At 37.3% G+C, this 12,028-nt stretch overlaps 1 protein-coding gene across 2 annotated transcripts in view; it reads left to right on the plus strand.

Annotated features, from left to right (window-relative positions):
- Positions 1-12,028, plus strand: part of KYNU (kynureninase) — a 127,844-nt gene that overhangs the window by 37,444 nt on the left and 78,372 nt on the right. For both annotated transcript variants that reach the window (XM_054506239.2, XM_064586463.1), the window contains one exon: positions 2,470-2,590. In XM_054506239.2, the coding sequence (XP_054362214.1) occupies positions 2,470-2,590 (121 nt within the window). The remainder of the gene's footprint in view (positions 1-2,469; positions 2,591-12,028) is intronic.

Below are 12,028 nucleotides of genomic sequence, written 5' to 3' on the forward strand. Positions count from 1 at the left end.
TTATGGCAATTCTGAGAGAGAGAGAGAGAGGGGTACCTACAAGTGTGGGACCTACAGGAGATACTACACAGGTAGATGAATGTGTCTTAAGTAAAACTTGTTGGAAGGGCAGTGGTGTGAGAAAAATAAGGCGAATTCATAATTTATTCTACAGAATCCAACAGTAAAATAAACTAGTTCCCAGTGTTTCTTAGAGTTAAGAAGAATGAGAGATCACTAGGAGAAGGAGAATCTTTTATTTGGTGCAGTTAAAAAGACATTAATAACCTCCTAATGGCGTGGGTTACTGTACTTATTTAAATACTTAGTTCAAATTTGAGCCATGCGACATCAATTAAAATATACGGTAATGAGTATAATTTGCAGTCCCACACTGAAGGTATAAAAATGGTATAGTTTTTCATTTTTAAAAAATGGAATCAAATTGGACACCTACCAGATTTGATGGAAAATCTTGGTTCCCTTATTTGCAGATTTGTCTTCACTCTTCCTAGGGGTCTGCAAATTTTTGGAGGCTTCTTGGTATCCACGAAAGAGGTCTGTGAGGTGAAGATGAACTCTCTTGCTCCCTCTTGCCCCAGCGTCTATGGCCATTCGAGGGCAGGTGGCTTCCCTGGCAGCAGCCTCTCCTTCCCATTGTCTAGTCCCCAAACACACCCGCAAAGCCACTTTTGGTTTGCCTGGGATCTTCAGTGGAGCCAGTTGCCGAGGATACATTCTTTCATTCTCTCAGTCTTACGGAAAGCAGTTTCAGAATGGTTCACACGGCTTTTCCTTCAACCCTTGGAGGCCTCTTCCTTATTTTCCGTTAGCATTCTGTGCTGCTCTAGGGAAGGCAGACTGTCTTTTTCCTCTCCCTTTCTAAGTTCTAGGGCAAAGGCCTGTAACAAAAGACAGATTAACAAGATAAAAGCATAATTTTTTTTTCTTTTAAACACAAGTTTTACATGAGAGAGGAAACTTCAAAAGGAAATGAAGACCCAAAGAAGCAGTCATACCTGAGTTTTTAATGCTAGGCTTGATGAAGAGTGGGCGTTTGTGGGAAAATGTGACAAGGTAACAAAGGGTCTGAGCTAAGTGTAGTGAACTAGGGGAAACAGTAAGGCCTATTTCCTTGCATTCCTCTCAGTGTCTTGGAGATGAATATGTATAGGGAGGGCACCTCTCACATGAGGGTTTCATGACCTGCTTAGGGGAAGGTCAGAAAGTTCTTCTTGCACATGCCGTTTCTCAAATTCCCTCAGCTTAAAATATTCACTATGCCAAGGTGCCATATTTTAGTGTAGTGTGTGTAGTCCTGCACCCCATCACTGCCAAGAACATCAGTTTTTAATAGCTTAGTTATCATTTTTCTGGCATAAGAGAAGCCAAGGCTTAAAGTTCTGCTTATCTTTCATGTTATACAGATCCAATGGGACTAAGGTGGAGAGTGGTAAACTATCTCTTTATTCTTGTGGGGTTTTATAAAATACATTTTCTGGATACTCTAATCTGCCACATTACATACTGCCAATTGAATTCTCAGATAATGCCATTGATGTGCTTTGAGACTTTGTAAACAAACAACAAAGTAAGAGGAATGTAGTGAAAGGAGATGGGGAACCATACTTTTGTCTGGTATGGGACAAGATAATTGAGTTTACAGTTCTGCTTTTCTCTCATATTGAACACACTTTCAAAATGACTTTCTAAATATAAGCAGCCCGCTATGTATTTGTCTGTAAAAGCATCAGCAATGAAAAAACAAGACAATGGAAGCAGAGATCTGGGTGATTGGCTCTTCATGCTGGGTCATTGATGGGGCTGACATGCACCGAACATGTTTAGTCTTCGAACATGGATTGGTTTGCTAATAAAACTGCATTTGTTACTGTCAAGGGAGAGTTGTAAGATAGATAAATCTACTAAAATTCTGATTTATTTGACTAAGACATAAATACAGAGAACAATCTGCCTGCATATATATTAATATGTGTATAGAGATATAGAGTGAAAAAATGTATAAATCCAATATATCTACTTCAGATACGTAAATACTCATTTAGATATTTTTTATTTGCCTTATTTATAACACCAGTTACTGCAGAGGGTTAGTATGTACCTAGACTCTGGTAACCTTCTGGTATGACTAGATGGGCTGATGATACACTTCCTATAAAAATTCTGTTTTTAACTTTTTTCTATTGCCTTCATCTATTTATGACTGGGAATAGCTGCTAATTTAGATTTCCTCATGGAACACAATAAATAATGAGAGATCTCAACAAAAGTCTCTATAAATGTAAATTATATTTTAAAATATAAAAGATTATTTTTCTGAAAACTTGCTATTATCCTTGGAAAGAATTATGTTATTTAGTATCCTTATTGGAGTTAATTATATTAATTATTTGTACTGGATTAACAATGCCAAATGGAAGAAGGTTAATTAATTGAATAAGCATTTTGTTTCATTTCTTTCTGTTTCAGTTGATTTATCTTTAGTGAATAAGGATGAAAATGCCATCTATTTCTTGGGAAATTCTCTTGGCCTTCAACCAAAAATGGTTAAAACATATCTGGAAGAAGAACTAGATAAGTGGGCCAAAATGTAAGTATTATTTCAAAAGCTATCATTTAACATCTCATACAAGAACTTTTTTTTTTCCTCCAAATTTTTATTTAAAGTCAAGTTAGTTAACATGCAGTGCAGTATTGGTTTCTGGTGTGAAATTTAGTGATTCATCACTTAACATTCAGCACCCAGTACTCTTCACAACAAGTGCCCGCCTTAATCCCCATCACCTATTTAACCCATTTCCCCACCCACCTCCTCTCCAACAACTCTCAGTTTGCTCTCTATAGTTAAGAGTCTGTTTCTTGGTTTGCTTTTCTTTTTTTCCTCTGATGTTCATTTGTTTTGTTTCTTAAATTCCACATATGAGTGAAATCATATGATAATTGTTTTTCTCTGATTGACTTATTTTGCTTAGCATACTACTCCCTAGTTCCATTCACATCATTGCAGATGGCAAGATTTCATTCTTTTTGATGGCTGGGTAATATTCCTATATATAGGAATCTTCTTTATCCATTCATCAGTCGATGGACATTTGGGCTCTTGCCATAATTGGCTACTGTTGGTAATGCTGCTATAAACATTGGGTTGCATGTATCCCTTCAAATCATTAGGAACTTTAAAAATCACACTAGGTTGTCTAATACTTGGAGAGGTGTACAATAGGCTCCTAGAAGTTTAGGACATAGAGGAACCTTAAGAATCATGTCATTCAATACTCTCATTTTATTGATAACATAACTGAGGATCAGTAAATAAAGTCATATGGCAAGTTAGTGACAAAGTCAAGAGTAAACTTTCACAATATTAGAAAAAATAAGTCCCTCTTCCAATCTAAATCATATGTAATCATTTTATTTTATTTATTTAATGGCTAATAAGAGAGTTAACATTTAGAATTTAATTCAGTGTTTTCATGAGTTGTTCTTGCTAAACTCTATTACACTAATTTTTATAAATAAGGAAACAAATTTGTTGAGGGGGAGTAAAAGATGAGTGGAGCAGAAGGTACTGCCCTCTCCAGACTGAGTGTGCTTATTGAGAAGATACTCCATTTGGGCTTAGCCAAACAGGTTTGCTCCAACCATGCAAGAATCTGAAATCTTAAATACATTTTTTTCTCCATCTCTTCTGTTCTACTTTTACTCTTCTGCCTAAGAAACCCCCCACACTCCCTGCTTCTCTGGATGCTTACCTTCCTTAATCCCAACCTTCTCAACCATGCTGATGATCTCTCCCTAACTGCCCATTGTATTAATCACCGCTGGGGGATGGGCAGTTTAGAGGTATCTGTTTTCATTAGCTTCATATTCTCAACCATATTATAAATCCCTTTAGGAAAATAACTTAATTTTATGTGCTTTTATCCTTCCTTGGTAGTTACTACTAAAGCTGAAACTAGAAATATTTAAAAAAATACTTTTAACTATTATATATTAATATCACTTTAAATTTTTTTAATATTTAAAATATTAAAAATAAGACACATGAAAAGGTGCTCAACATCACTAATCATCAGGGAAAGGCAAATCAAGACCGCAGTGAGCTATCACCTCATACCTGTCAGAATGGCTAAAATAAAAAACACAAGAAATAACAAGGGTTGCCAAGGATGTGGAGAAAAAGGACCCCTCGTGCACTGATGGTGGGAATGCAAACTGGTGCAGCCACTGTGGAAAACACTATGTATGTTCCTTAAAAAATTAAAAATAGAATTACCATATGATCCAGTAATTCCACTCTTGGTTATTTGCCCAAACAAACAAAAGCACTAATTGGAAAAGATGTATGCACGCCTATGTTTATTGCAGCATTTTGTACAATAGCCAAGATATGGAAGCAACCCATGTGTCCATCCATAGATGGATGGATAGAGAAGATGTGTGTGTGTGTGTGTGTGTGTATTACTCAGCCATAAAAAATGAAATCTTGCCATCTTGCCATCTTGCCATTTGCAACAATGTAGATGGATCTAATAGCACAATGCTAAGTGAAATAAGAGTCAGAGAGAAACAACATATGATTTCACTCATTTGTGGAATTTAAGAAACAAAACAAATGAACAAAGAGGAAAAAAAAAAAGAGACCAAAAAACAAACTCTTAAGAGAATAAACTGATGGTTACCAGAGGGTAAGTGGTGGGGGGATGGGTGAAATAGGTAAAGGGGATTAAGAGTACATTTATCATGATGAACACTGAGTAATGTGTATATTTGTTGCATCACTATATTTTACACCTGAAACAGATGAACTCTGTATGTTAATTATGATTGAATTTTAAAAAAAGAAAAAAATACTAAAAATGAGTAGAAATATTTTTTAAATATATCCTGAATATTAAGATCTGAAAATAGATATGAGGAGGAAGCCAAACCTGAAGGTCAGGAAAAAAATGCAGGAAAATGAAACTAAATCAGATAAGAACTCTGACCAAGACATTTGGCTCTCATTCAAACTCCAAATATCTTCTTCTTTCTTCAGTTTTCATGCCACTGGTCTTCCGTATTGGGAGCAGTACCTCTTTTTAAAGTTTATTTTACACTGACTGTGCTAATGATTACTACCACAGGCATTAGATTACCCTGCAAAGTTCTTAATTTCAGTGGTTAAGAATATAAATTTGCACCTCAATGCAAAAATCATAGAGGTTTATATAATTTATTAAGCCTGTTATAACTGTATCTGCATAAGTTGTATGCATAAATTGAAAAATAAGTATCACCACATTTGGAAGCATTTTGCTTAGCAGGTTTTAGTATTTAAAAAATGAGGGTCATACTTAATAAAAATGGTTAATATTCATTTTTGGCCTTAATATAAAAGAGAGCAGAGAATTAGATTGAATTTGAACTTTAGAGAGTGTCCTTGCCTCTTGGATATTCATTCAGCAAGGCTGTGCATTTTTATCCTTTAGGCATTTAAAAAAGATGCTGCCCTGCTATCCTATTCATCTCTTTGTGATTACCCTAGTTTATTAGACTGGTTGATTATTTTCAAGACTTTAAAGTTATATTCCAGGAAAGTGCCTTTCTGTCATAACACCCTTCTATTGTTGTTAACTTTCAATTTTATATTTTACCTTGTGACAATAGAAAATTACATAATCTTAATGCCTTCTACCGATTTTTCATTAGATGATTCAGAAAAGAGGTGCATATTAATGCTTCAAGCGTGTAAACTACCTTTAAAAGACTTCTGAGAAAAAGATTAGATAGCTAGTTAGCTTTATTTTGTCTTTGCTTAATTTTATTTAGTCTTCTTGCTTTCAATCGTGGTGGCCCAGTCAGCGTCACACCCCCTGTCTCTCTGTTGATGTCAGTGATGTTTGAGAGGCAAGGTCAAAATCGTGTTGTGTTCTGTCCCGCTGCCCATCTTTGATCTCAAAAGTGTTTGTTCACTATTTCTTTGGTCCTAAATAGTTAGCTTAAAATTTTACTCTGGCCTTTTCCAGCTAAGGTTCTGTTGGGAGGAAAACTTTTCCTCTACCAGTTTACAGCCTATTGGTTGAGGGCCTGTGGATTCATCCATAAGAGATAGATTAACAGAAGTTTCTTTCATGGGCATGCAGAAGTACTCTACAAAAAAGTGACTCACTGAATAGCTAGGGGTAAGGGTTTATATACCAGTTTAACCAAAGGGGGCAGTTTTAGGGCTTCAGTAGGAGGTATAGAAAGTTTTATTGGACCTTTTCATTCTGATGATAATGGGCATATCCTTCCTGCCTGGAAGCTCCCCTAGAGGGAGACTGATGGCATCTGAATTTGCACCTCCTGGTGTTGAGTCACCTTCCATCTGTGAGTGGGCTAATGGCAGCTGTATTTTCAGGAGAGTCTCCTTAAGTCAAGGAGCGTTTCTTTCTTTTCTTTTCTTTTTTTTTTTTTAAAGATTTTATTTATTTATTTGAGAGAGAGAGAATGAGAGACAGAGAGCATGAGAGGGAGGAAGGTCAGAGGGAGAAGCAAACTCCCTGCCGAGCAGGGAGCCCGATGCGGGACTCCATCCCGGGACTCCAGGATCATGACCTGAGCCGAAGGCAGTCGCTTAACCAACTGAGCCACCCAGGCGCCCCAAGGAGCGTTTCTTTCTTAGGCTGCTGTTTGTTCACATGCTTTTAGTTTAAAGTAATCTTCTTGCCACTGTGGTGGGCTGTTGGTCCCTTGACTTCCCTTTCTGACTCTTGCTTTTGTTTTTGTACTAAATATCCATGCACATGTTTAGTTCACTTCTAGATCCAGGGCCTCCCATTATTGTGGCGAGTTTTCCTGATTCCCTGTTCGTCTTCACCTTCTCCAGCCCCACTTCTACCCTGCTTCTTAGCTGATACCCAAATCAGGCCAGTGCCTTCCTCTCTTCTTGACCAGTGTAAGATTTCGAGAAGGACTGAGTCAAAGAGAGCTACATAGTTACTAAATACTCTAATGCAAACTGAAATTAGTTGCTTAACAGGAAAAAAATAATATTAGAAATGTATAATCTTAACAGTAACATAAAAATCAGAGTCCTTTGACTAAGTGAGATATTGTTCTGGGATATTGATAACAAGTCTGACTGGCCATCCAAGCCATATAAGGTAGGAAATACCACTTGGCTCATGGCTGTTAATGTCCGTGTCTCTATCTTTTATGTCCTATCACAGACATACTACCTACCTATCTACAAAATAAACCATCACTGGCCATAGGGCAGCCAGATTTTATAATTCATACAGCTACTGACTTTGATTACTTATGCTAGAGGAAAGTCAAGAATAGAGGCATACTTAGAAATATTTTTGGGCCTAAATGATTTCATCTAAAACTTTTAAGTTATTCAAGACAAAGCAATGACAATAAAGCACTTACTTCTGTGGGTTTTAAGTGCTTATTATTGTTATTTTCAACTGTATGTGATTTCCAAAGTAGATTACTTTACTTGGGAGAAGTATATTTGTTTTGGGAAATAACAATATTCAGATATTTATAACATTCTGAAATAGAAAAAATTTGTGGTGATTTGACTCACTTGATATATAATTAATTACCAGCAAAATGGGGCTATAACAATTAGAAACAGCATTGATAGGGGTCTGTGGGTCTGCCAGAATTTTTTTTAGAACATTTAATATTACATATTTATGTATTATAGATTTATTAACGGCCCAGATTATTTAAAGGAAAATAACATGGGCTAATAATCACAGTGGGAACGTTTGGCTAGAAGAGAAAGATATATCCGATATATCCATCCCGAAGAGCATACTGTAAATTGAGAAATGTATATTATGTCCCTAAGATACAACCACAATAGTTTAGGTCTTCTGTGTTGTCATATCTACTCGATAAATGATTTTCTTTCTTTTTCATGGGAGCAAAAATTTGACCCAGTTGTATCTTTATAGGGATTCTTCTAAGACCCATGTGACACTTTAGGTAGGCTTATTTAAGAAGAAAATAGCCCACTGGATTACATATTAGGAACAAACCGTGTGCTTAGCTGGCAGTGACTAACTTGGATGGCAATGTGTGCAAAAAGGGTGCTGGTGAAGCACAAGGGGGAGGCGTGCTCCTGCAGACACTGCAGTCTCATTCAGTTCATGTGTTCCTTTAAAAAAAAAAAAGTTGGGGCGCCTGGGTGGCTCAGGTCATGACCCCAGGGTCCTGGGATTGACTCCCGCCTTAAGCTCCCTGCTCAGAGAGGAGCCTGCTTCTCCCTCTCCCTCTGCCTCTCTCCCTGCTTGTGTGCTCTCCCTCTGTGTCAAATAAATAAATAAAAATATATTTTTTAAAAAAAGTGTATTCTGGGGAGAAAGAAATGCTCCCTCTACCCCTCTTCATTCAACAACTGGACCTATAAAATAAACTGACAACACACAGATTAACAGGAAATAATAATTACTACTTACTAATTATTAATATTATGGGCATGAGGGCATCCCGGGGGGGAAAAAGTGAATACCAAAAAAAAAAAAAAAAAAAAAATCCGTGAAATTTGAGAGCTTATATGTCATCTTAGTAGGGAAAGGGGAGGAGGATGTAGGCCACTTAGGGGAGAATAAATGATTTTTAGGAAGGATGAAAGGCACTTAGAAGAATAGATAGGAGATGTGATAGTTTGTGACAAAGTCTTCTGGTGTGGTGTTGACTTCTAGTCTCCTCTTGTGGGACCAGAGTCAATCTTCTCTGGTTGATGAAATTCCTGGGGAGGGATTGATGATAGTTGAGTTCCTTTGGAGGACCTGTCTTTAGGCAGATGGGGAAGCTCAGAGGAAGCTTGTCCCTACACTTGCTGTTTTTCAGGTGCCTTCAGCTCAAGGTAATCTTTATGCCAAAGAGGTGAATTTTGGTGTGGCATAGTCCGCCGCCCTTCAGTAAGAATAAGAAAGTATGTACATGGTATGACATGTTACAAAGATTTTCCTAACATCTGTGGTGGCTAATCATCAATTGGATCATAGATTAAAAAAAAAAAAAAATGGTGATCTTAAGGATTCTGTGATGTCTTATTTCCTTGGCTGGGGCGGGGGGGGGGAGGGGGCAGGGAGGAGCTTTTTAAAAGCCTGGCTACTTTTTATTTTGTAGGGTGGTTAAAGCAGAGTCCTCTTTCAAAGAGGATCCTCTATTCACTTCCTAATTCGATTTTACATCCTGAAATCTAATTTCATGAGCAGATAGCACTCCGTAGACATATCCGAGCACACCCCACTCGGGGGAATGATGAATGCTGCGGTCCTGAGGGAACTGTCTGCCACGCTCTTTTCCTTTGCAGCACTTGTAAGACAAGATTGCAACTATGCTGCAAGTATTAGTTCTGAATGAGAGCAATGTAATCTTTTTCTTAACTCTGATACATAAGTTTAAAAAGTGCACTGTAATCTACATCAAAGCTTTATAAAGACAGGCCACTTTAGTTTGAATTTATTGGGGTAACAACTTCCTAAATACATTTCACTACCCCAGGCTAATCAACTGACAAAAAGGAAAGAAGCAGACTGTGTGTGTGATATTTTGAAGGTATGGGGAGATGCCAAGAGCATGGCAGGAAGAAACATACTCTTAAAGATTATTACCACGGTGTCTTACCAGAGTGAGAAGTAGGTGGCCTACTATTCTGAGACATAAATTCTCTGAGGCAGAACCTAGAATTTTACTACCTAAATGTAATAAGATGTATTGTGCTATCAGCAAGGCCACGGAGCCCTATGTGATTAAAATAAAAAAGGATCCAAGTATCTGCCTTTAACTACCATTTAATGATAATGATTTTTGTCTTTAGCATTTATATTGGAAGTCAAGAAAGAGGCAAGCTGCCGGCTATCTAATAATAATATGAATAATAATAACTAGCAATTGCCCTTCTCTTCCTCCTTAGTTCTTATCTCTATTTATTCTCAAAGTCCTCTTACCTCATCTCAGTTTATACTGACAAAATATTAGTTTCAAAATTAGTAATCAAAATATTAGTTTAAAAATTGCATTGTACCCCCACATGCCCACGCAGATTTACATTAGGGAACAGTCAGATAAGGGATGCTATGTGCCAGTCTCTTTTACATGTTATCTTATTTATTTTTCACAGCCATCCTTTCAGGTGCATATTGCCACCCATTTACTTTTACTTTTACAGGCTTTATCAGCTTATGATACATGTAGTCTCATAATCAGTGGTGACCTGGAATTGGCTCAGACCAGGCAATGAAAGCCAGTCATTAAATATTAAGGATTTTGGTTGATGCCAGGAAATGGACCACAGGGGATATTCACATCATGAAAATCCACAAAGGCTAAAAACAAGGCTCCTTTCGTCCTGTTAACCCACTGGAGAGAGAAAATAATTTTCCCCAGACCCTTCTGAGTTCTTAGCTGAGACCCCTGTAATAAAAGACAGCTTAGCAAGAGGAAAAAAACCCGCACAAGTTTATTAGCACGTATCGCTCTTGTACGCACAAGAGACACGTGGGTCAAAGGACCTCCCCCTCCCCGCAATGACTTAGAATTCAGGCTTAGGGGCGCCTGGGTGGCTCAGATGGTTGAGCATCTGCCTTCGGCTCAGGTCATGATCTCAGGGTCCTGGGATCGAGTCCCGCATCGGGCTCCCTGCTCCACGGGAAGCCTGCTTCTTCCTCTGCCTCTCTCTCTCTCTCTGTCTCCTTTGAATAAAAAAAAAAAAATCTTAAAAAAAAAAGAATTCAGGCTTAAATCTTATCTTAATAAGAAAAGAGGAGGAGGATGTAGGCCACTTACAGCAGAATAAGTGATTTTTAGGAAAGATGAAGAGCCCTTAGAAGAAGAGATAAAAGTTACCATAGGTTGTGAAAAAGCCCATCTGAGTGTAGTGTTGACTTCTAGTCTCCTCTCCTGTGGCAAGACTCAATCTTCCCGGGTTGATGAAACTGCTGGGGAGGGGATTTATGGCAATTGAGTTCCTTTTGAAAGATCTGTCTTCAGGCAGATAGGGGAGTACAGAGACAGCCTCTCGCTGCGCTTGCTGTTTTTCAAGTGCCTGTAGTTTAAGATAATCAATCTACCACAGTGACATATTTTGGGGTGACATACTCTGCTACCCTTCACCTCTGAGAACAGGTTGACCACTCACTACTGCCAGTTCACTGAATTTCAGAGTATAGGTTCAAGCACAGTTTGCACTATAAAAAAAATACCGGGCTCATTCCTTTCTCCAACTTTAGGGAGTTTGGGGGTTTCTGAGGAATTAAGAACAATTAATTCCTAGCTTCCTGCCACAAGTTTGCAACAGCACATTCAGTCACTCCCGCCTTGATTCTTTGTTTCAGTTTCTTCTTCCATATTTCAAATGTATTTCCTTCCTCATTTAATGGAAACTTCTTGAGAGTGGAAGTTCTCTCACCTCTTTTGTGTTTTGCCATTATGCCTACTGGGATACTTGCTAGAATAATAAAATTGAGCTAGAATATGGGAGATGAAATTGCTAGAAAATAGGTCAAGATGTAATGTTGGCTTTGATTATTGCCAAGTTTATTTATCTACTTAAAATGTCATCATGAATATAGTCACATTTTACACACTTCTGTTTAGTTTACAGATTGTAGCTGTATTTAAAAACTGAATTTGCAATCATTTTAATTTCTAGCCTCAAAAAATAGTAGCTATGTTTTAGTGTAGATATTACTATGTGCTACGGGTATACAAGTAGAATGTTCAAATAGTCTTGAAATTTTCAAAATAGAGAAGAAAAAAACTATCTTAGACTCTAAAATAGAGTAAAATAATGAAGTAGTACATAGGCAATCTCAACTACCCTCCCATAAAATGGAAATTAAAGAAATTAAGAAATGACAAGTTAAAAAATAGAGTTCTCAAGTATTACTTTTGGTTTTAAAGAAGCATGATTTTGTATAATTACTAAAACATTACAAAGATTCATTTAGAAATGTCCAGTTGCTAATGCTGATATATGAAAAATTACGCATGCGCACACATACACACATACAAATCTAATAGTGTCTATGTCCCTTTT

Source organism: Mirounga angustirostris, unplaced genomic scaffold, assembly GCF_029215605.1.
Source record: "Mirounga angustirostris isolate CCGP_5_RB_7025 unplaced genomic scaffold, mMirAng1.0.hap1 SCAF_3, whole genome shotgun sequence".
Taxonomy (NCBI): Eukaryota; Metazoa; Chordata; class Mammalia; order Carnivora; family Phocidae; genus Mirounga; species Mirounga angustirostris.